A 23940-nucleotide genomic window follows, 5' to 3' on the forward strand; every position below is an offset into this window, starting at 1 on the left:
CCCACATGATATCGCAAACGGGAGAAGGAACTCTGAGAGTCGGTCATGTTGAAATGACACACCCTGGACGGTACGGTGCAAGCGGAAATTTGCTGCCTTGATTTTTCCGGTGATCTCATTTTATGGAATTACAGCAGGATTCATCTATCTCACAATTTCTCCATTGATTAAACGATACTGCGCTATTTTCACCTGCTGTGCACGGCGCTCCTACTTGAGGATGGCTGTTTCCTGACTTTCTCTGTACTAGAATAATCAATGCATCCAGCAATTCCGATGGTCTTGTTCTCTCTTATGCCCATAAAACTAGTTTCGCGTAGATATTACACCTTATGGCGGATCGAGTCTAGTTTTACCATACAGACAGAAGTATCGGGACGAACTGGCCAGCTAAGGTAGTCATAGTACCTTAGCGAGGAACCATTTACAATTCCTTCAGTCGAGTACGTAGAGACCGGAACAGAAAGCAGCTTGCTATTTTCAGAAACTTTTCCTGGTTAACCTAGTGCTACAACCAAAATCTCATAATGGGAATCAAGGAGCAGAGAAAGAAAAGAGACTCTATCAAAAAGCAGACCAGCATAAAACTCGCAGGACGGATAACGAGACTCCAACAACACCTCAAAGAGATAACGGCGCAGAATGACAAAAAACAGCAACAGCAATAACGAATCTGATACCCCTATCTACAGAATCGACGCCATGTACCGAGACTTTTTTCTTCTTTTGTCTCCAGGAATTCGACACCCGCATTTTGAAAGCCAGTCAAAGAAATGCTTCGAACAATCCGAACCCAGAATGATGTGCTCGACCTGTGTGAGGACAAAACCTAAAACAGCTGTATTTCCAATTTGTCGCCTGAGACCGGTGCATTATTATCCTTCTCCAAATGGTAGAAGTAAGACCAAAGGGCGAGTTTGAGCGAAAGAAGCACTGATCGGCGTTCAGGAGGCCACAAAATCCGATATTTTCCTCACCAGGGACTGAGCCAGGACCCTTGATCAAAACAGGCCACGAGAAGTCTTCGAAGAGCAGGTCTATTAACAATCCATGACACGGCAGTCTAAGGAACCGCTAGTCATTTGAGTAGGACATGACGTTCATACCAATATTAACTCCAAGCCACCGAATCGGTCATTAAATCGTATGTAGTGCAACGAGCGCCGTGATGTTCATCGAGTCAGATTAGCGTAGAGAGATAGAAGGATCGCTAATATCGCAGTGAAAAAGCACTTCATAGAAGACCTTCTTCACCGATACCGGGGAGGCCAGCCCCAGCCACATTGATGTTCTGCCCCTGCATAACACCTCCACCAAATGCCAGATTGCGACCTGCAGCAAGCTGGAAATCGGGGTTGCATGGCGGGGAATGGGATTTGTGGTACTTGAGACCGTTCAAGTTCTTGTAACGCTTCCCACAAACCTCGCAGCGGTACGGCTTCTCCTTTTCCATACCGAGGGTCCCGGGATATGGTGTTGATGTCTCTGGGTTCACGATTGAGAAAGTACCATCTGCGTTATCATGCAATTGTTGATTGTTGTGACCATGCTATAGGCGAAAGTATTAGCGACCAAAGCTCCATACCAAACCGTAACTTTCCAGACAGAGTCACTTACAGCTTTGTGATACTTGAGACCGTTCTGGTTCTTGTACGCCTTCTCACATCCAATGACAGGGCATCTGAAGGGCTTGGGCTCTTCGTTGGGAAGCAAAACTGTGGTGTCGGGGACACCCGCCAGCAGCTGTTGCTCCCGTATCCGTCGAGCGATTTCGCTGTTAGGACCATATTGCGCTCCACTGAGCTTGAAGTGCGCATTGGAAGTATTGATCCCTCCGGTAGGGCTGAAGAGACGCTTCGCCGGTTCGTCAATGCAAAGGTCCACCATGTCATTGTTACCGGCAAATCTGAACTGCGATTGACCCTGTAGCATAGCATTGTTCTGCATACCAAAGTCGCCGAAACCACCGATCACGCTTTCATCGAGTTCTGCAGGAGTCCCAGGTGCCGAAGAATCCGGTGTGTTCCTGAACTGTGAATTCTGGAGGGGATTCGCCATGAGCGTTGGTGTGTTAACCGAGGAAACTGTAGGATTATTCTGCAATGAAAGTGGATGGCCAGACGGAACTGGCGTTCCAGGCTGAGAACCTTTGAAGCCCTGATGACTTGGAAGCATGGACAGATTGAGCTGGGGACCTCTCTGATTAGAATTTCCGAATCCACTTTGCGTGTTGTTCTGCGTCTGGGGCGAGAATAATTGTGAGGCTGTCGGATCGCTGTCACCCATAGCGTCATCCAGCTCCATATCGTCGATAGTGTCGAGGTCAGAGTGTGGCTGAAGCGGCGGGTTCGGACTCAATTTTCGCTGCATATCCCCACCTCTGTCCGCTTGTAGACCTCGACCTTGGTTGTTCATTTGTTGGTTTTGTTGCTGCGCCATTGCGGCAGCAGCAAGCGCAGCTCGTCCATCAGTCTGGCTTGGACGATGACTCTGTTGAGGTGACTTCGTAGCATGCGCCTCTTCGTAGTGCTGCAACAGATCATGAAGAGTGGGGAGAGTGATGCCACAGCAGGAGAAATCCCGCATGAAGTTGGCTTCCAGTTTGGGCAAATAGGAAGAGGAATGGAAAGAGGGAGACTGTCCGAAAGCGAAAGGCGAGGTTCCAGTCATAATGATACTAAGGAATGGGAATGTCAGTATGCTGCTCACTGAAATCGGAGTTGTGCCGCAAAATCGCAAGAACCCCGCCAGAACTCTACATTAGACCTGTCACTCACTCGTCACGTATCCAGCTTCCAACAGAGACACCACCCCAGCTCATACCACCGACCAAGCTTCCAGCGAGCGACTCCCGACGAGGTTTATCGCGATTAGACCCCGCCATGGAGATTGGTTTCGTTCCGTTGCCCCATTGTGCGGAGGCTGCGCTGAGAGAGTCCTTGCGGGGAGGCGGGGCCTTGAAGACATTGATGCCGATGCCGCTGGGATGAGAAATGCTACCTGTGCGCTCACCAGTTCCAGCTCTCTGTAGGGCAGACGTAAGATTTGACGCCTGCTGTCCCGGAGGAGAAACTGAGGTCTGGCGAGTGGCGATATCGATGGGAGCAGCTGTTCCTGTCATCTTGCCGAAGGTGAGGGGAGAGGATGAAAAGAGCGGGAAATCAAAGTCCTCTTTGAGCTGTGTTCGAAAATCTTGATGATCGTGATGAGGTGAATGAGTGTCGTCGGTGTTCAGTGAATTTCCAGCCCACGGTCTACCCAAGTCCTTTTCCCTGTCCGGTCTGCGAGACGGTACGCCAAACCCGAGGGGGGTGGTGACAGGTGTCGTATCCCGAGTAGAGGCGCGATCGTATTCTGCGATAGACGGAGAGTAATGAAGAGAAGGAGGAGAACTGAGAGTTTCCTCTGATGAGCCGAGCATGAAGAAGCGATTCTCGATGGCGATTTTGGGCGGGATCACACAGGGTAGTCCACCCTCGGATGTCGTCCCGCTCTGGCTTACTGGGCCTGCGGAACCGCGACGAATTCGGGAAAAGTGGCGGGAGGTGGTATGTCCCCGAGGAAACAAGCCAGAGAAGTAGACAAATAATGCTACGAAGAAGGATTTAGACTGAATCAAAAAGGACGAAGGATAATATGATGGTAAGGATGATCGAGGGAGTCTGATGGAAGTCCTAAGACGGCATTCCTCCAACAGTTATGGCTTGCCAAAAAGTAACAACTGGCCAACTAGAAGGCTTTCGAGGACTAATAGTGTATTTAATCCTCGGTACGGTATGTATGTACGCCCTGGTATTTGCTCATGTTTGGTACGTAACGTAAGCGCAGGACCTGTAAATTACGCGGGTCCAATGATTCATACTTGAGCCAATCTGAAACTACGGTGGGCAGGCCATGATCTGAGTGGTAGGGATCTCAGGTTAAATGAAGCCATGAATGGGCAGCCAAGGCTTCAGGGACACGGGGGCAAGCGCATGAACTTCGAATCATTTAAACCTTACTAGCTAGTCTAGGCATTCTTCTACGTAACCGAATGATCCACAGAACTACAGATTTGTACATCTGATTGATGGATCCGTCGTCCTGCCAGTGGACCGTTAGACGCAGCAGTATCAATGGTAGGCGGTGGAAGTTGGGAGATGCCCAAAGCCTGAGGTACCCTAGATTATGTACTGTAATGTTCTGGTATAAGTAACAATCTTACGGCCATAACCAAAAGTTACCTGATCTTCCAGTCTACAACGTAATAATATTGCCCTAGCTACGTTGTGCTTGCGACACTCGTACATCACTCTAGCACCGTTTAACAGGCAGTGATCATCAAGAGCAATAATGCAAAATTAGCAAGCATTTCAATTTCACTGCTCAGTCTGAGACGAGTTGACGAGAATTGGACTACGAAGCATTACATATTAGATAGTGAATCATCCAATAAGGAGGCAATGAGGGAGCCAGAGCGTTCCGTGGTCTACGTAGAAGTACACAATCCTGATATAGATGCCGTCTACCTGTCTAGAACGAGCACTGGGCTCCGAAGACGTTGTCCTCGGAGAAGGTTACTCCAAATGTGATGTACATGAACGCCATTGGGCATGCTGATTGGTGTTGCCAAGTTGTGCAGCTTGTGCTCAATAATGAGCGATAATTATTGGAGTGTTGTTGTCAGGTCTGAGAGACTCAAACTCGACCGAGACTCACGTTATCCTTCTTCCGTGCCTTGCGTTGTTTCATTGAGTATACGGGCCCAGGTGCTTCTGGCCATCTGGAGTTCAGGCGAATGGGTTCGAAACCTTGATAGAACGCTAGAGGTGCTCAGTCAAGGTGAGTAACCTAGAGTGATGACTTCGTCGAAACTTTGTCCCCCGCTCTAGCAACGTTTTGATGACATCAACGGATCATCAACAACATCATTATCTGAAAGGAGTTACTCCGAGACAAATGATGATCTCGATACCTCTCATATTGCGAGGATAAAAGTCTCCTCGGAACTTCTCTTAACCATGATGGGGACGACACATTTTGAGACATGTCTGAAACGGGAAGGAGAATTTCCATTATCAAACCATTGTATGACTACTCTCCCTTTCCTGCAGATGATCAGATCATATGACTTCCACAGGCCATTGCTTGACCTCTATCTCTCTGGGGCGATGAGCACACTATTATTTATCATCAGCTAACTAGAGAGGTTAGTACTAGCCTAGGCAGTAATTTGTTCTGGAAACATTCTAACACTTTGAACCAGAAGAATGGCCTCTTTTGTGGATCCCTTAATAATCACTGATCCATTCAACCGGTACGTAAGTACCGTAGATCACTTTTCTGGTTTCAAAGAAACAACCAGGGTGTATTGGACTTTGTAAGGTACTGGCAGTCATGTTAAGATAATGTATTTCTACTGACTGACCGCCCTAAGAAACAACCCGACATTACTCCGTACTCCGTACCTCACCATAAATTGGAAATTACAGATTGCCAGCCACCGAGGCTGCACCGCCTTCCGAGCTCAGACTCACCGCCTTTGGAACGCCACCGCAATCATGCAAACAATGCAAAATCTACTATCTCCGTCATCTCTGACTGGAATTTTTTGTATTCAAGCAATTCGATAAGCCTTTCCAGCATAGGCTTGAGTCGGACCCGATAAGCTCAATTTGCGATTCTGAGCATCCTCCGGTCTGATCAATATTCAGCAGCGAGAAGGGAAGACTGCGGACTTGGGATTTCGAATTGTGCAGGATGGAGCCCACCGCCCAGACACAAACCGTGGGGGTCACGCCCAAGCATGACCTCGAGAACGGTGCTTCGGCTGCTGCCAACAATGAAGAGCACCCGTCTAAGAAGCAAAGGTTGGAAAGCACCTCTATCACCGAGCAGGAGGTGAGCGACGGCGCTCCCAAGCGTGTGAAGGGCGTAGCCCCAATCAAGGCTGAGTATGCATGGACGAGACTTCCTTCTGTTGATATACCGTTACTCATGACTATAATAGGTTCATAGTTCAGAAATCCGCGCGATCCCAGCCCGTTGAAGAGAGCGCGGTCAGTCTCAGTGCCGACGATGCGGCCGAAGCCGCTCCCCACCGGGAACGAGAGGGCGAACAAAAAGGAAAGAAAAAGTTCTCCGGTCAGAACAAGGGGCGCGATTTCGGAAGATCCGAAGATGCAAAAGGTCTTTGCCCGTCAAGAGCTTTCAGCCCGGAATTCTCGCCGAAGGAATGCAAGTTCGGCGAGAAGTGCCGCTTTGAACACGATCTGCGAACATACCTGAAGGAGCATAAGCGGGAAGACCTGACAACTTTTGGTGGCATCTGCCCGATATTCGACGTCAAAGGCAGATGCCCGTATGGGTTCAAATGTCGCCTTGTGGGCTCCCACATGACTGAGCGGGATACTTCTGATGGGAGAAAAGAGCTGATCCTACTCGAGGATGAGGAGCGCAAGAAGAAAGCCCGACCGCTTGTTCCACATGCGTCAGAAGACGGCGTTGTGAATATTGTTTCAAACGAGGATAAGATTGCGGTAGCCCGGAGAAAGATAACGACTCCCAGATCTGACGCATACTTAACGTGGCTCGACAAGACGTCGAAGGCACTGGAGAAAAACCTTCATGGTCGGCAGTTAGAAGAGGGTGGAGCGGAGGAAGAAGCTGGTGCTCAAACCAAGGATCAGGTTCAAGAGACCCGAGCAGCCTACGTCGAGCCGCCATTCTTACCCTCAGAGAAGCGACGTATCTACTTTGGCCCAGAAACTCCTGCCCTAGCGCCTTTAACGACACAGGGAAATCTCCCCTTCCGGAGGCTATGTATAGATTATGGCTGCCAATTTACATATTCTGAAATGGCCATGGGCATGTCTTTGATCCAGGGGCAAAAATCAGAATGGGCGCTGATGAAAGCGCACGAGTCCGAAGCGCTTCCGCCCACAATCTCATCGACAGCCGATGTTGTGCAGGGTTATGACCACTCCAAGGATCTCAAATTCGGTGCTCAAATTGCGGCCAACAAGCCTTGGCACGCGATCAAAGCTACGGAGATATTGGGGCGCCTGACCCCTAACCTGCGTGTCATTGACTTGAACTGCGGTTGCCCTATCGACCAAGTTTTTCGCGAAGGAGCGGGTTCCGCGCTCCTTGACCATCCCTCGAAACTGGAGAAGATGCTTCGTGGTATGAATGCCGTTTCGGAGACGATCCCGATCACAGTCAAGATTCGCACGGGAACAAGAGACAACTCTCCGAATGCCACGAAACTCATTGAACGTTTGGTTCTCGGAGGTCATGAATCTAGCATGTTGAATGTCGGCCCTCCTGGCGTCGCAGCCATTACCCTCCATGGACGTAGCAGACAGCAGCGATATACGAAGTCGGCGGATTGGAGCTACATCGCCGAATGTGCCGCACTTATCAAAAGACTCAACGAGAAGACAGATGATGTCACGGATACTGTTCGAGAACCAGATGAGCGTATGCTGCCAAACGGTGGCAAGGTCTTTTTCCTCGGAAATGGAGATTGTTATTCCCACCATGACTACGACGACCATATCAACAATGCCGGCGTGGATGCCGTCATGGTCGGTCGAGGAGCAATTATCAAGCCATGGGTCTTCGAGGAAATTCAGGCAGGTCAGTACCTCGATAAATCAGCCACCGAAAGATTGGCCATGGTCGAGAAATACGCCAAGTACGGCCTAGATACCTGGGGCTCGGATGAGCATGGCGTTGGCACGACGAGACGTTTCCTGCTGGAATGGCTAAGCTTCGCCTATCGCTATGTACCGATCGGACTCCTCGAGTACCTCCCCCCTCACATCCAAGACAGACCCCTTTCTTGGAGGGGCAGAAATGAATTGGAAACCCTCCTGGGCAATTCCAGTTACAAAGACTGGATCAAAATCACGTAAGTTGTGTCTGCGCAGGAACCCTTATGAATACGATACTAATCAACCATTTCTAGGGAAATGTTCCTCGGTCCAGCGCATAAAGATTTCAAATTCGAGCCGAAGCACAAGTCCAACGCCTACGAGCCGCAAGGTTGACGGGCGGTGCCACAAAAGTATAGAAGACTAGATATAATTTTCATGGAAATAAATGTACATACTTGGATGATGTGAAAAAGTACATACCTATTTATCATGCATCAAGCTAGGACATCAAGAATTCACTAAACGACATATCCGCCCAAGGACGACCATCACGTGATACGTAGCAGATCGGAGCGGTGATGACGTCTTCCTCACACGGTCACGCCTCAAAAAAGCTGCAAAAAGACCACCTCAGCCTCCTCTTGCACTAGCATACGTAACATCATTCCTATTCCCTGCTTTCAAGAGCTTCAAGATTTGACCTTCAAGTTTTGCTGGGTATAAATCTTGCCTTTGACTCATTGCTGATACAGCCCTGAGACCTTTCCCAGCTTCTCTGACGCTTTGTTTATCCTCCTGAACCTTTCTCCCGAACGTCTCCGTTGCAACCTTGGAAGCGCAGACAACTATCAAAATCTTCTAGACCGTTCTTACAATACACAAGCCAAAATGACTCTTTACTACAGCTTGGTATGTGCAACTTTATCTTTAAGCTCTGATCTTTGTCGCAACCTGAGCTATTGGGGCATATTGCAGCCTAAACCGTCCGGGTGGTTGCGGCGGCACCACTCAGCTACAATCCTCAATACATTGACCTTACAGGAATTGAGTTCTGTGCTGACTGGTCTCTCAAGGTCTTCTGCCTTTTGGTATTTGAGATGGCTGTCTTCATGGGCCTTATCATCCCGCTTCCTTTCATTGTCAAGCGGAAGCTGTTTACATTCATTTCGGAAAGTCCCTTAGTAGCGAAATTACAATATGGATTGAAGGTAACCTCTCGAATTCGAGAACCTTGGATGTATCGTTCACTAATCTATGTCTAGATCACATTCATATTCATATTGATTCTGTTCATTGACAGTGTCAACCGCGTCTATCGCGTGCAATTGGAGCTCGCTTCCTTCACTAAGGAAGGCAATGGAATGGGGTAAGTACACCGAGATCGTTTTCCTCCGCTTTTGATATTGTGACTGTTCTGACCATATGCGCAAATGCGTTTGTTATTAGTAGAGCAGCCGCACTTGGCACAGATCGCATGGAAGTCCAGGCTCGCAAGTTCTATTCCCAGCGTAACATGTACCTTTGCGGCTTCACTCTCTTCCTGTCTCTCATCCTCAACCGTACCTATACCATGATTCTCGAGGTCCTTCGCCTTGAGGACCGCGTCAAGCACCTTGAGGGCGACAAAAGGGCTGGCGGCAAGGACTCTGCCCGCCTCGCTCAGGCTGGTGATATCGGAGAGATTGCACGCCTTAGGAAGGAAATTGAGGCCAAGGACCTTGACATTGAGACCCTGAAGAAGCAGTGTGAGGGACTTACCCGCGAATACCACAGCTTGGGCGACAAGGTTGCTGGCACCACCAACGATAGCTCCAAGAAGGATCTGTGATTGAGGAGGATTACCTCGCTATGCGAAAGCTCCTTTGGTCGGACCTCAGGAGCTTGGTTGGTGATGGAAGGGTTGGTGGATGAAGTTGTGAGCGATGTTGGTTTGAGGAAGGGCTCATCCGCCAGAGGACGGCTCAACATGCTGAATTTGATCTATACTGATTGATGGTGTGTTTCTTGGAACTTGCGGAGAAATTGAGGTCGGATGGCATATACTGTATCTTGTGTGACGGCTGATGCTGGTTATAGCGAAGCTTTTCACTTTTCGGACGATGACATTGACTCGGCAGCATGATGTAATGAGCGTTCCATGAACCATAGCCCTGAACGAGTCTAAGCATTTATATTTGAAGGCTTGATTGCAACCGGCAGTGCGAAGATTCATTCTACTGTCGCGAGAGCCAGATAGATCCCGGACCAGCCACTATAATGGAGGAAATATGAGTATCACAAACAGAGCAGCTTACTCTTTTCGACATTCTTAGCGGCGGAACGAAGCTTGCTGAACATCCCGCAAACGTCAGAAAACCTTCACCGTTGAAGAAGAAAAAAGTCTTGATTTGAGCTTTCAATCATAACTCATTACGTGGGCATTAGATAAGAAAAGTCCAGAAACTAGGGTAAACAAGCTCCTCCTCGAAGATCCTGCGCACTTGCGCGAGGACAAAGCGTTCGACCTTGCCCACGTTCTTCAATACTTGTTTCCCATCTTCTTTGCGGCCAATCTCACTTTCTACCCGGATCTCCTGCAGCAAGCCTCCGTGGCGCTTTTGGGACGCTGAGGCGGAAGAATCAGGCCGGGACTGCGGACGGTGGTCATCCCCGGCTGATTCCTGCTGCTGCTGCTGCTGCTGCTGCTGCTGTTGCTGTTGCTGTTGCTGTTGCTGCTCGGAACCAATCAGGGCGTCCGCGTCTTCCGCGGATAAGAAGCAGAAATGTACTCGTTTACGGATATATGCGATGACAGCTACGCCGTCAAAGGTGATGCCTGTGACATTGAGTTTTAGTGGCAGACCCACGAAGCTGGGCATCGGGTAGTCTAGGAGGATCTCTGCCGTCAAGGATAAGCGCACGTCGCCGGCGTACTTGACATGGCAGAGAACTTGGAAATCTTCCGGGCGGCGCTCGCGCATCCGAGGGGGTAACGGTAGGTGCCCCGGGGCGACCGGTTCCCCTAGGTGTTCCCCTGCACGAAGTGATGGATGATCATTTCTCCCGGTCGCACCTTCGCCGCTGTTCTTGGTTGAGCCCGAGGGATGAGAAGGCAAGGTATTTGCTGTTGACGGACGGGATGTCGAATTGCTGGTGTCGATCTCGGGTTCGGCGCGTTGGTGCTGCATCCCGGCGTGTCTCTCCGAACGACCCCTGTTCCCCGGCCCCATGCCGGAATCCGACCAACCGCTCGCAAATGGGTTGCCCCCCGCCACTGCAGCAAGGGGTGTTTGCGTACCGGAGAGCCCCCCAAGCGACATCAGGTGATAACCTAATGTCGAAGTTCCGCCCGGAATACCAGGAGTACCGGCACGGGGGAGGAAATGGGGATTGAGGTGCTCGCCTAAGGGCGATCGCAACGGGGAGGCAGGAAACCCGTCAGGGAAAGGATCTCGTAAGGAATGATTCACGGCTGTATCTTCTCGATAGGAGGGTTCATTGAGCTCCGGATGGGTTCTGTTCCACTGACTCGAGTGCTCCGAGCCAAGCTCCTCGGACGCATCGGACGCATCGGACGTATCGTCGTCATCATCTTCCTCGTAGAAGTCGGCAAAGGGCTCACAGAAATCTTTAATCTCGAGCTCCGGCGGAATGGTCCCAAAATCGAAAGCGTGGACTTGGACAGAACGGATGAACCGGGGCAGAGCGACCTGCTGGAATCTATCGTGGATGAAGGAGCGGATACGCTCAGCAAGAGCTTCCCCGTCTGGACCGGAGGTGGCGGACCTCCAGTTGACGTCTATGGACATTACATGTGCGAACAAAGACGACCTGCGCAGCTATCTGTTGGTCTTGGTGTGAGGAAGCAATTTCCAAATTTGACTCTTGACGCAGGCGGGAGTCAGTTGAGCTCAAGAATGTTTGACGCCATAACGGAGATTCCTCGGCTGTCTGCTGGTGGAGTCACGTGATGACAAACAACAACCAACATCGTCAAACAACTAACAGACTCAAGATCTGCAAGCAACTGCTGTTCCTGACTCTATATCGGTTACACAACGGTCAAAACCAAGTCACCTTTCTTTGTTGGCCACGTTTTGGGCTGGTTGATCACTCTGGCCGGGCACTTCCACTGCAGACGGCCGTCACACCGCTAAACGTTGCTGTCCCAGCAGTCTGGTTCACCCACTTTCTTCCCGACTTGTTCTCGTGGATACGAGAAGAAACTGCCAGAATCCTGCCTTGATGAGGGAAGAAAAGACGGCTGTCGGTAGGGATTGCTCATTGGCCCGTGGTTTGGAAAAAGTTGAAAGAACTATCTAGGTTCATGGCTGCCATGAGACCTGCTGTGCAGCCGGGCCATGAGATGTTTATCCTTTTGACTTCAACCCACCATCAGGCACCAACAGTGCAGGGGCACTGAAGACAGCCATTGGTCTCCTAATTGTTTGTCTTCCAGGAAGAGGACGAGAAATTTCCTCATCTGGCTCGATTGCCTCGCTGCCTGTTGTGTTTCTATCTGAAAGCGCTCCGTCATAGCCTGCTTGATAATCTAGGCCCCTTGACTGCGGCAAGATGGTGGCAGGTCGAACCGGAAACTCCGCATCTTGTTTTCTTTGAAGGCACTCAACAGCGAGCATGGCGCAAAGAAAATGCGCCACAAATCGATCGTTTTCTTTGACAGGGAGACGTAAATCGCCCCTCCCCCCACGCCTTTTCAAGTTGATCTACGATTTTGAGATTCGTGTCTCTACTACTGAAAGGCTGCTGATATAGAAGCTTGCATATTTGTTTCATGATTACGAGCATCCTGCTATCATGCTCTGATCCTGCTGGCAACCCATCTACTCACCACCACCCTCTCCCCTGCCCGTAACCCGCCAAGATTTGCGTCCAAGGTAGGCGCTACCATTCCGCTTCCTGAAACAGCTTCTCTGGTTCCCCCAGTGAAGTTCTTGCGTCAGTGTTGGTTCCACTTTGGCTTAGATCGACACCTCATAACTCCAGTCGTGTGTACCCGATTTCAGCCGCTGATTGGTTGCTCTGCATCAGATGATTGAAGTCGTCTGCGGTGCTAATGCAACCATGTAACCTGTGATGCACATTATCTACCAGTCATGAAGACCAGGGTCTTCTGGACTCGATATTGCACCAGTGGGGTCGTCTAGGCGTCTGAGAGCAGACACTGGGCCTCGATTGCGGTAGACAATTCCTCTGAATTTGCTGGCTTGCTGCTTGCTATAGTCTTGAACTCCGAAATTCCGAGACTCTAGGCTTGTATCGAGCGGCTCCTACGTGTTCCCAATCCCCTTCTCTCAAGCCACAGATCTCCTAGGACTATGCACTTTGGACATTTTACTAGTTTGCATCAGGCTGTTGCCTTTTTTTTTTATTGTAGTGCCTTTCAATGGCTGAAGATCGGCATAACATAACACATGGCTTCCTCGGTGATCTGCATTGCAATGCTGAGAGCTCGTACTCTCTTTGTTATGAGGAGCAAGCTTCAAGAAGCAACAAAAGGAGTGTGGTATTCGACTATCCAAGTAGAAACAAAAGGCAAGCAATGCATATGCAGATGGGTAATTGGTCAACAGGCGAAGGGACCGGGAGAGAGGAGCAGAAGGACCTTGATCACATAGAGGCTATAACATGTGCAATCGAAACAAGAGTAGCTGGAAAGCAAACAGAAATACAAGAGTGTGCTTGAAACATGTAATGTACGCATGGGGCATGAAAGAAAGTACCACGTAAATCTTTCCCATAGTTTTCCTCCTCTTCCATCAAACTAAGATGCCTTCATTCTCCTCGCCCCAGACACTGTCCCCTTCCCTGCATGCACTGAAACAAGCAGCAATGCACAATGGAGAAATCGTAGATTATGTCCCTCAAGCTCTCAAATCGTTGTGCAGGAGCTCAAGTCTGCCACTCTGTCAGCCCAGCTCATCCCTGCATCTTGAAAGAAGAGTTGTCCAACTAACCGCTTTTAAACGCTATCCGCCATGCGCAGGGCAGTTGTATCCCTCTCGTCGCCGGATCTGCTGTCTGACGCCGGTGCAAGAGGTGCCTCGCTTGGCGCAGTAGACGACATCGCCTTCCGGGACGGTGCAGCCGCAGTCATACTTGTAGAAATACTGCGAGCACATCCTGAAGAAATGGCCTTCAAAGTAAATCGGTTTACAGAGAGAATTGATATCGAGTTGTTGTTCGCGGGAGATCGGTCGTTCCGCTTGAGCAAAGGGTAATTCCGCACACGGAGAAGTAGTTCAAGTTCCAGGAGGGCTTCTTTGTTTTGTTCTGAGATTCTGAGAGCACTGGATTTGTGATTGTTGAGATGATGGGTTGAGGTATTCGACGGGTCTTTATGACCCTTTAAATAAGTAAATAAGATTGCGGCAGCTTTTGGACTCAGTCGAAGATGATAGAGAGGACAGTTTGAATGACTGCGGCCAAACTGTGCCGCAACAACACTATCTACTCGAATTGGTAAAGGAATGCATGCCCGAAGAGAAAGACTAAAAGTGAGAGAGAACGACAAGGATACTAAGGGGGAAAATAATAAAAAAATAAATAACAACATGTAGGGATAAAGATGGTCAAGGAACAGTAAACTACACATGCAGCTCTCGCCTTGCTCTTTTCGGCCCCTTGACATATTAAGTGTGAAAGTTGGTGATTCGATCTACATCATGTTTGCATGAATTCAACCCAACATTTTCCAGAACACATAGCAAATCAGACGCTTACTTGTTTCCGAGAACTACTGCACTAGGTTTCCCCAACACCAAGCAAGACTGGCGGTTATGCGGATCATCAAAGAGGGTGGCGGCCGACGATGTCAGCCTAGTTGATAGCTTCACTTGCCAGTCAGAGCAAATAGGGAGATTGTGGCTATCAAAAGTCCTCCGACAGGAGTCGATCACATACCCTGGTCACGAACTCTGTGGTTTTAGAGTTCCGCAGCTGCATTGGGAGAAAAAGGTTGACATCATCCTAAAGACACTGTGGCATTTCCCGCCAGGGGGTGGCCGGTCACATCTGCGGGAGAGAGGAACCAACAGTAGCCGTCTATCAAATCAGTTGCGGCAGCTAGCCAACAGGTTGACCCTTTGTCTGTCATGCCGCAGTCAGGCATACTGCTTCGACTGAGCATCTGACAATTGTCACGCAACCGACAGACTGTGACTCTTCATCTATCGATGGACACTCTGCGAAATTCATTTCCTGTCATGTGTCCTCCATCCCACTGATAAGGAGGGAGGGTGGGCGAAAAGCTCATCTTCGGATAGGTCTGATAGAGGAGGGCATACCGCAATCAGGGTCGATGAGATCTGTGCCGGACCTGTTGGATCGTGACTGTTACCACTGAAGTGAAACATCTCACATCAAGGCTGAGTTGATACCCGGAAGGATGAGCCACCTGCCCCATTCAGAGGTGCCGCATCTCCGTAGGCACACTCCCTGTCCCACATCAACATCAACAGATGGTGATTCTCTGTAGTGAATGGAAACAAAGTGACCAAATCAAGCACAATAGGTGGGGCTAGAGTAATGAATCTGCAAGAGAAGAATTGTCATCACAAGAATCGAGGCTTCTTGTCGTTCATCTGACCAATCTCGGTACCACCTACCGAGGCGCAGTTGGTGATGTCTGCAAGACTCTGTCAAAACCAGTTGGTTTAGATCCGCATTGTGATGGGGAGTCAATTGAAGGAGGTTATCCAGGGTTGTCCCCGTTCAGAATTGTGATGCCATTTGTTCTTCAGTGTCGGCTGTTTGTGATATGACTTGAACAGAGTTTGTGAGTCACCGGCTAAACATCGAGGAACGTATTCTTCGAGGAGACATATTCGGCGGCGCAAAACAATACCAGCCTATAAACTCGCCTTTTCGGCTCGAATCGCGAGCACGTATGGACTCACCGAAAGGTGACGAGTTTGGACCCGAAGATGGCACAGCATTGGGGGCGCTCTCAACGAAAGTTGAAGGATAGTCTACGGGAAGAAGCTGATCTGATGCCCTCGTTGAGCCGCTGAGCACCCGCGCCACAAACAAAAGAGAGTATTGCACTTTCGTAACGGCGGCGGAAAGAGGCTTGGGGGCGCCAAGTCAGCGACTATCCACAGGTCGAACCAGGGGCAAATGGCCTTAGATTAGCCGCCGTTGGCTGTTTTGGTTCGAATGGGCAGATAAATAATATATCCAAGGCTGTTTTTCTTCTTTGTTTGTGCGATCAGGCGGAATCACCAGGGGAAGAATCAACGAGGATCTGGCTGATGTTGCTATTCCTGGTTGCAGGTTGTCATTTCTTGATGTTTGTTTTCCGCGTTTCTGCTCCCAGGATGCTAGGCACGTGACCTTGTCCATCCTGCGCCCTTTGCATCGTCGTCTCCAACTTATATGTTCACTGGACAATCTGAACGCTGTGCTCATTAACAGTAGACAGTTTTCTGGACATCTCTCTCTCTCAATGGTATCAGGTCTATGAAAGGCCTCGGTCGTATGGCTTAACAGCGGTGCATCTTCTCTAGACTCACCTCGAGACATACACACAGGCGACCTGGGCTTCAATCCTTACGTCTCCTTTGTGGGGATAAGCTTATGCTTGCTTGCTAAACCCTGTCCCGCAGTTCTTCGGCAGATCCTGGAAGCCTCTTGAGAATGTCCTTTATGGTCAGCAACAATCTTTCACATAACTGCCAAGAGGACCACCAGAATGATCGACCTGGTCATTTGCGTGAATCGTCTTAAAAGACGTCGAGAATTGGAGACGCTAAACCCCATACATGATTTCCTCCCCTTTTTTACTTCTTTTCTTTCGAGAATCTACTGTGGTTGCTGCCGCTGAGTGCTAACCGCCAATTGGTCGTGGATAGTCTAATCGATAGTTAGAGCTCGTGTCTTGGCCTGACTTCCTGGTTGCTGATCACCCGAGGCTGAGCGGTTGTTGTCGGCCCCAGTCAGATGCTTGTGTGAGGGACAACACCAAAACTATGGATACCTACACAACGACATTATTTGACCATAATAGCGGTGCACTGCGCAAAGAAATGTCCAGCAAAGGCTTGGCAGAGTAGCGAGGTACATGCAATGATCATACTGGGTCCGGCAATAGGGATAAGTCCAGCTCCCTTGGATATTTGGTATCTAGGCCAAGAGACGCAATGGGGAAGGGATGAGATTTCATCTTCCAATAATGACGTCTTGGCCCCTCCGAATCTGGCACTATCCATATCGCTCTAATCATGTGAAGGACCTTGTGCAGCATGCCTGATCCACTTTCCGACGGGGAAGTTGCAAATGGGGATGTTTGACGGTTTGATACCGGCTCCTCTGCTTAGTTGTCCTGCAAGTGAGACGCGATAACTCCCTGGATCGGCGTCTTTCGGTGGACTGAATATGATCCCCCGACAGTAGCCCCTCCATCTTGAATTCAGTCTTGGCTGGTATCTTCACATGTATATAAAGGGTCGCCGAATCTCGCTCCGGTTTGTCTTCTTGATCGTTCCTCAGACATCGTCCCATCTCTTTTTCTGGGTTTCTTGCAAATCTGCTTGACCGGTCGAACCTATATATCTCAACCTCCATCTTCATCTCCATCTTAGCCACTTGTCTTGAGCCCGCTGCTGTCGTCTGCCCTAAACAAAATGTATACCTACACTCCCACCAGCAAGTTCCTCATCCTCTCTCCTGTTCAGTCTCGTCCTGAGCAGACCAGCAAATTCCTTGTCCTCACACCCACCGAATCTGGTCCTGAGTATGAGCTTGGCACATCATCTCCCGCCTCTCCTGAGATTCGGGACCGTTCAGACAGCGTCAGTACGGACGAGTCGCAGATTGAAGCTACATTTTCTCCCTTCGCTGGTGGCTTTCTCTACCTGGGCCACGGTACCAGACCTAAGCCAGTGAACGTCTGATGAATCCACTTAAAACAACCCTACCACTCTGACAACTCTACGGTTCAATCGCGCTGGACACGATACCAATTCATCAGCATGGTCAGCTGATCAGCTCCGAGACACTCAATGGCGTTCTTTGGTCTTAATTTAGCGCTTTGTGATGGACAAATACGGGCCACCGAAGGGTCCACGGGGTCTTTTCCTAGGCTCTTCTTTTTGGACGCATTTTTGCTTTTTTCAACTTTCCAGTGTTTACATCCTGTTTTGCAGAGACAAGTCATTACACATTCCATCGCATCACCATTGTGTATCTGCTCATCATTATCGCTATTTTGAAGGAAGGGGGAAGTCGATGACCGCCAAGCCTTGTGTGCAATCTGATAATGACCCAATTGGGAAGAATCGATCATCCATGTCTCACAGCCAAGCAATAGCAAACTGTCTGGATAACTGCCAAGAAGCGCTCATCCCTTGTTTGTTGACAGTACTCTGTAGATAGTAGGCCTCCCTCTGTACGGAGTAGTGGTCTACGGATAATATGATATTTATCCGTCAAACTGGTACCGAGTAAACAAATACTAACAAGAGGAAGCAAGCCCACCGGACCTGATCTGATCTGATCTAAAAGTGGGATGCGTCATGCAGCAGCCTGTAGACTAGCCTTCCTTTCACCGGTCATTCAAATCTGATCTAAGCTTCTTTCTAGAAGAGGGAAGGGGGGTTTGTCTAGACTCCACCACGGCATAATCCCCCACCTGCTCTCCGTACATTCCTTTCCCCCGGTGAACGGAGCGGAGCGTCAGTATTCAGCAATGCTATTGCTACTTACGGAGTACTCTGTATCACCCTTAGGATCATAATGACCACGGTCACGAGCATCCAGTCCAAGGGATAGATAGGTAGGAAACACAGGCATTCATTCCTGCCAAGGACCTCGTCCTCGGGCGATTCGGCCCTCACACTTAGGTATCTGGACCTAGACTAATCTTGCACAACAATCACACCACTTACAGATGAGCACTACCTAATTACTCTTTAGATTCGAGAACATTCGACCATCGATTGCGCAAGACGCTCGGTTAGCTGCTCAGAAGACTTACAGTATAATCAATCCCCCATTTCTCTGCAAGGGCGTTCGAATCTATCGATATACCCCCTGGATAGGATAACATCATAAAATATACTGGGAGGGAGCGCTCGAGGTCGGTACACACACAGCGCGCAGACTAGCGGCGATCCTCTTGGCTTGACCTCTTTTCTGCTGGGACCTGTCTACAGAGTCTAGATACTCCGTACAGACAGCACAATAGAGGGTGGGTGGAAGGCGGAAGTACGGGGTAGGGGCACTTTGTATAAAGAATGTGTATGCTATCCGTACCCTGTAATGCTTATCATTGCATCTGTGGCAGACCAATGATGACATTATTCCATTTGTCACTAGCTGATGGATCAAGGCAAATGGACTTATTTTCTCTGCATTCGAATATCAAAGAAATATTGTTGTACTGGCCATTCACAGAGGCAATTGCAACCAGAGCACGTCTACTTAATGGTGCAAGTGTCGACAAATAACCCTACCCACGACAAGATGAGTATGGTGCAATGAATATACCTCAAGGGCGATGATATTATATTACCCTGGCGTGATCCTGGACAAGAGAGCTAGTACTCATCCCCACCTCACCACTAAGAAGCTCCCCTGCCTGCGTAGGAGCTTCATGACCACCGGAAAAATAAACTAAAGAAGCGAAGAGAAAAGCCAACCTCGCGATGAAAAGTAGGATCAGACACAGGATCAATTTACACTTAGGGGCTATAGTAACAGGGGAAAGGAAACAAAAAATTTGGACACAGGAAAAGGAAATGTATTCTTGACAAAGGAAATAAAAAGGGGAAAAATAAATAAAAGGAGAAGAAGCGCCATATGCTAGATAAAGGCTATGTATGTATGCGGGAACAAATGGTCGCTAGACAATGCGAGGACAAACCCACGCGGCAAGCAACAGAAGCAGACAACAAGCTGGGTATCAAAGGGGTATCCAAAGGACCATACTGCTCTCTTGCGATGTTGGACTTCTTCTTAGAGCCTGGTAGACGCAATTCCTCCTTCTCCTGTGTTTAAAAGCTTGGCCTGAGTGTCGGCTTGTATCATCCGTCCTGTTCTGATGGGTGACACAGCTTCTCGCATATCCGCCGTGGGACTCGCCGCACAGAAAGTCAAGGGGATATTTTGCAAGAATTTCGATTCCCGAGAAGAAAGGTAGATGAACAAAGAAGAAAGGGGAAAAGGGGGCAATTAAAATTTACACCGGACCGGCTTGGTCATGCCATGGTTCGGTTTAAGAATGGTGGTACAGTTCGCGCGTGTCAATGGACGAGAAAACCGAGAAGAACTGATCCACCGGAGGAGAGACCTGAATCAACGGTCATCACCGGCCCTGGATTTAGCTCTTCGACGGAAAAAGTCCATGACTTTCCTGGCCGCGCCGGAGCTACCGGAGTGATGGGAGGGATCTCGTTCGTACTCGTAAGCATCGGCAAACTTCCTATTGTTCTTCTGCAGAACATTGGGGCCTCTTCCCGTCCGGCCGGCCTGCATCGACGGCCGAGGATCATGCGCGTTGTTATACTCGTCATAGTAATTCGGCGTCGAGTGATTGGCGTACTGATATCCGTATTGATGATCGTTGTCATTATGGTATACTTGCTCGGCCGATGGGCTGCTGTAGGAGGTAGGTTGGTACGCCGCGGATTGCAAACCGTGCAACGCCGCGAATTGTTGATCAATACGGGCTTGGTAGTTGACCGGCTCCTCTGAGGCCAGCACCCCCTCCCCTGGACCATCAGACACCATACCCATTGCATCTTGCGTTCCGTAGCTGGTGGCGCGCGCTCGAGGTCGGATGACTCCGGCCGACGGACGTTGCTGGACTCGCTGATCAGTGGAGCGACTCGTTTGGGATTCCTCCTCGGGAGTCTGCGATCGGCTTGAGGACAACCCCCTAAAGGAGAAAGACGCTGGTAGCAAGGAAAATCGGCGTGGTCTATTCTCCCCGGCAGTTTCGCTCATCTTCCGGTTAGATCCGTATTGAGCGGACCGTCGGGAATCCATAGATACTCGGATTTCCTCTCCGGCAAATGGATCCCTCATGCTTGTTGGGGGATACCGCTTGCTGGGCTTCTGACGAGGAGCGGTCTGTGTTCCACGTCCGCCAAAGATGGATCCTGATCGCCCAAAGAGCTTTTCGCCAATGCCCGAGACCGTGTTGGATCTCTTATGACCCTTGGGCGGTTCCTGCCGAGGGGTGGTGTTGAATTTGGCTGGAAGGGCCTGTGTGCTTGGACGTCCGATCGACATGGCAGCGTGTTGCGAGGAGTCTTGAGGGATGGGCGCCGAGATCACATATTGCTTGCTCTTCGGCTGCGCAAGGCGACCCTGTGCATTGGTTGTCGCGACAGTAGGAGCCACAGGCTGTCCGTATGATCCGCGAGAGGGCAAGCGACCAGTATTGAACGAGGCCATTGAGGCGCCCGTCGTAGGCCGCGTGGCTTGCGTCGGAGGCATCGTCGTGTGCGTTCCCGTAAGGGCGGTGCTGTCCGAGGTCGACCGAGGCAAATGCCCTGGCGCAGGCGGCACCGGGCCAGCGGGTGCCTTGGGTTCTCCAGCCCGTGTTGAGCGCTGCTCCATATGAATACCCGAGGGCAGAGCGCCTGCTTGTTTGTTCGCCGTCGCATCTCGACTGCCGGGCCTTGCGGCTGCAAGAAGGGCTTCGACTCCGGATGGCTTCGAGTTCGGGGATTCTGGCGCGGTGGGACTTTCTCCTCTGGCAGTCTGAGACTGGGGAGCGACATATTCGACCTGCACCGTTCGCCGTTTTGTGTCTCGAGAAGTCTTCGACCGATCGACGGACGGCTCTTGGGAAATGTCTCCGGATTGATGCACAAGCCCCCCCACCGTAGGTATCGAGCTCTGGTATGCCTTCGGAGGCTCTCTGACGGAGGCACTGCGAGCCAGCGCTGGGGCTTCCCTATGGCTTTCTGCAAAGCACGAAGAAAAGTTAGCGTCATGCGCCGAGAGCGCGTGTTTGGAAACTGACCAGGAGGAACTGTCGTGTCGGCAATGTCCGCAACTTTGGTTGTACTGCTCGTAATGTGAGACACAACATGCGAAAACTCGCTGAGCCAACTGTGACGAGCCACTTCGAAAAGGTCTGCTCGTTTGCGCGGGTCGGGCACCAATATCCGTCTCAAAAGATCGCGAGCATGTGGTGTCACGTATTCCGGAAACGTCAGCGGTGTACTAACAATGTACTTGTACAGCAGATTGATGTTGTCGCCATCTGGATTTGCTGGATCATCATCGAAAGGCAAATAGCCAGCCAACATAGCATACTACCGAATGCGTTAGCATCTCATCCTTACTGTCATCCCAAGGACAAAGAAAGTCTGTGACAACTTACCAGGATTACACCACAGCTCCAGACATCCACTTTGCGTCCAGTATACAGTGAATCACTTACCACCAGCTCCGGGGCCGCATAACACGGGCTTCCGCAGCTGGTCTGCATCAGGTCGCCCCGTCTCATGCCTTTGGCGTTAGGCTTGTCTAAGCGCATTCGCTTTACAAACTCCTTGTTGGTGAGATTGTATTCGATCTCCTCGCCCAACTCGTCGCTTGGGTCAAATGTATTCGCGAAGCCGAAATCCGTGATGATGATGTTGCGGTTGCGATCCAGGAGCAGGTTTTCGAGTTTGAGATCTCGATGAACAATGCCTTTCTTATGAAGATACCCCACGCCTGATACGAGCTGGGCGAACAGGCGCCGGGCCGAATTGTCCTTGAGATAACGATTGTTCAGAATGTGGTCAAAGAGCTCTCCACCTGATGCATATTCCATAATAATACCGATATGACGATCGGTCTCCACCATTTCATGGAGTCGAACGATATTCGGGTGGTGGAGATCGCGAAGAATGGAGATTTCTCGGTAGATCTTGGGCAGCCGATTAGGATTAGATCCGAGAGACTCCCTCCGAATGAGCTTGATGGCAACCTGGACGCTGCCATCTTTCTTCCAACCCAGCTTGACCTTTCCAAACTCGCCCTCCCCCAGAGTTTGCCCAAGGACGTACTGGCCGAACGTAGTCTCTTTGCGCTTGATCGTGTTTTCGTTGTAGTCATGCCGACTGCGTAGTCCGCCGCGCCCTCCGTCATCCACACCCTCGCTACCGACCAAGGCGAGCCCCGATGGCGGAGCACTGTCGGTAGATGGCGATATCGACGCTTCTGCTTGCCGCGCTTGCTCTCTCATGATGTCCACTGAAGGGTCACTCACTACCACTTGGTTAATCACCGTACTTGACTCCTTCACCAAAGTTCCCGGACTGAGAATGGTCTCCATAATCTCCTCCGAGCGTGAGTCGACCGCGGAGGATGATTCTGCCTGGACTCGCCTCGAGCCCTTTCCGGACGCTTCCCTAGTTGGTTCCTCAGACGAGTGAGCTGCCGAACGGTGCGAGCGAGGCTCGTCGCCTCTTCTCTCGCGGTGGCTGGTGCTTCGATCGTCGGGTTTGTTCTTGTTGCGGCGCGAACTGGAGACTCTTTCACCGGAGGATGATGTTGCGCTTGAACCATGTTGACTCCGATGAGTCGAAGATGTCCTCGGCGGCGGGATGGGAGGAGCACCTTGAAGGTCGGGATAGATCGGCGCTCGGTTACTGTTCTGGCCGGGCGTCGGCAGTGTGGAGTTCAAAGCTGGGGATGCATGGGTGGACAATGGCGGAGCTTGCTCGTGGGAGTCGCTCATAGCCGAAGAATATGTCGTCGTCGGGGGATAAGATGGCTGCTGAGAACTTAGCGCGGTGCTCATGACGGCACTATGAGAGTCACTCGATCGCCGCGAAGGTTGCGTTGACCGGGGCAAGTCATTGAATAATTGCTGCGGCGCATAGTCGTATTGCGACGGCGAAGCGGGGATTGGATGGGGAAGTGAAACATAAGTAGCGGAGGAATGGGCGGGTGTGTACTGAGGAACCGTTTGCATAGCAGCAGACGACATACCTTCGTTTACTGAAGGCGCAGCAAAAAAAGATCGAAGGCGCTGCGTCGACCGTCCGAGACAGGCTCTCCAGGTGTGGGCAGCAGATGAGCGGTGTCTTGTCTATGTTTGACCAATCGCGATCGGTAAAGCGAGTACGACACGTTGAAGCCCTCCAGAGGGGTCAATCGACTCGATCAAGTGCGAAATGTCGTCCTGCCCGCCCAATGCGCTCGGTAGATTCGATTTTCTATCGGTATTTACCACTTTTCAATAACCAGAATGCCGCCAGGTTGTCCAATCGGGTAGTAAGGCTATTTCGAAAAGTCAGTTTGATCAATGATTGGGTTCCGATAGATCACCTGTTAAAGAGCACTGACAGAAAGA

At 50.3% G+C, this 23940-nt stretch overlaps 6 protein-coding genes across 6 annotated transcripts; 3 read left to right on the forward strand and 3 right to left on the reverse strand.

The window, feature by feature from the left end:
- Positions 1-1234: 1234 nt before the first annotated feature.
- On the reverse strand, positions 1235-3421 carry Aspvir_008851 (zinc-coordinating transcription factor SFP1; the record flags this gene model as incomplete). Its single annotated transcript, XM_043272007.1, has 3 exons — positions 1235-1549; positions 1618-2677; positions 2778-3421. 3 exons carry the CDS (start codon positions 3419-3421, stop codon positions 1235-1237), a joined length of 2019 nt encoding a protein of 672 aa, XP_043127942.1.
- Positions 3422-5739: 2318 nt separating this feature from the next.
- Positions 5740-8033, forward strand: dus3 (tRNA dihydrouridine synthase DUS3; the record flags this gene model as incomplete). The annotated part of the gene is made up of 3 exons (XM_043272008.1): positions 5740-5933; positions 5990-7894; positions 7952-8033. 3 exons carry the CDS (start codon positions 5740-5742, stop codon positions 8031-8033), a joined length of 2181 nt encoding a protein of 726 aa, XP_043127943.1.
- Positions 8034-8528: 495 nt separating this feature from the next.
- Aspvir_008853 (putative BAP31 domain protein) lies at positions 8529-9468 on the forward strand (the record flags this gene model as incomplete). The annotated part of the gene is made up of 4 exons (XM_043272009.1): positions 8529-8549; positions 8714-8848; positions 8903-9006; positions 9090-9468. The coding sequence occupies 4 exons, from the start codon at positions 8529-8531 to the stop codon at positions 9466-9468; spliced, it is 639 nt and encodes a 212-aa protein (XP_043127944.1).
- Positions 9469-10060: 592 nt separating this feature from the next.
- mdm12 (ERMES complex subunit MDM12) lies at positions 10061-11428 on the reverse strand (the record flags this gene model as incomplete). The annotated part of the gene is made up of 1 exon (XM_043272010.1): positions 10061-11428. One exon carries the CDS (start codon positions 11426-11428, stop codon positions 10061-10063), a length of 1368 nt encoding a protein of 455 aa, XP_043127945.1.
- A 5835-nt stretch (positions 11429-17263) lies between these two features.
- Positions 17264-17533, forward strand: Aspvir_008855 (uncharacterized protein; the record flags this gene model as incomplete). The annotated part of the gene is made up of 1 exon (XM_043272011.1): positions 17264-17533. The coding sequence occupies one exon, from the start codon at positions 17264-17266 to the stop codon at positions 17531-17533; it is 270 nt and encodes an 89-aa protein (XP_043127946.1).
- Positions 17534-19934: 2401 nt separating this feature from the next.
- Aspvir_008856 (putative serine/threonine protein kinase (Kin4)) lies at positions 19935-23574 on the reverse strand (the record flags this gene model as incomplete). Its single annotated transcript, XM_043272012.1, has 3 exons — positions 19935-21553; positions 21613-21907; positions 21976-23574. The coding sequence occupies 3 exons, from the start codon at positions 23572-23574 to the stop codon at positions 19935-19937; spliced, it is 3513 nt and encodes a 1170-aa protein (XP_043127947.1).
- Positions 23575-23940: the final 366 nt, after the last annotated feature.

Source organism: Aspergillus viridinutans, assembly GCF_018404265.1.
Source record: "Aspergillus viridinutans IFM 47045 DNA, scaffold_7, whole genome shotgun sequence".
NCBI classification, from domain to species: domain Eukaryota; kingdom Fungi; phylum Ascomycota; class Eurotiomycetes; order Eurotiales; family Aspergillaceae; genus Aspergillus; species Aspergillus viridinutans.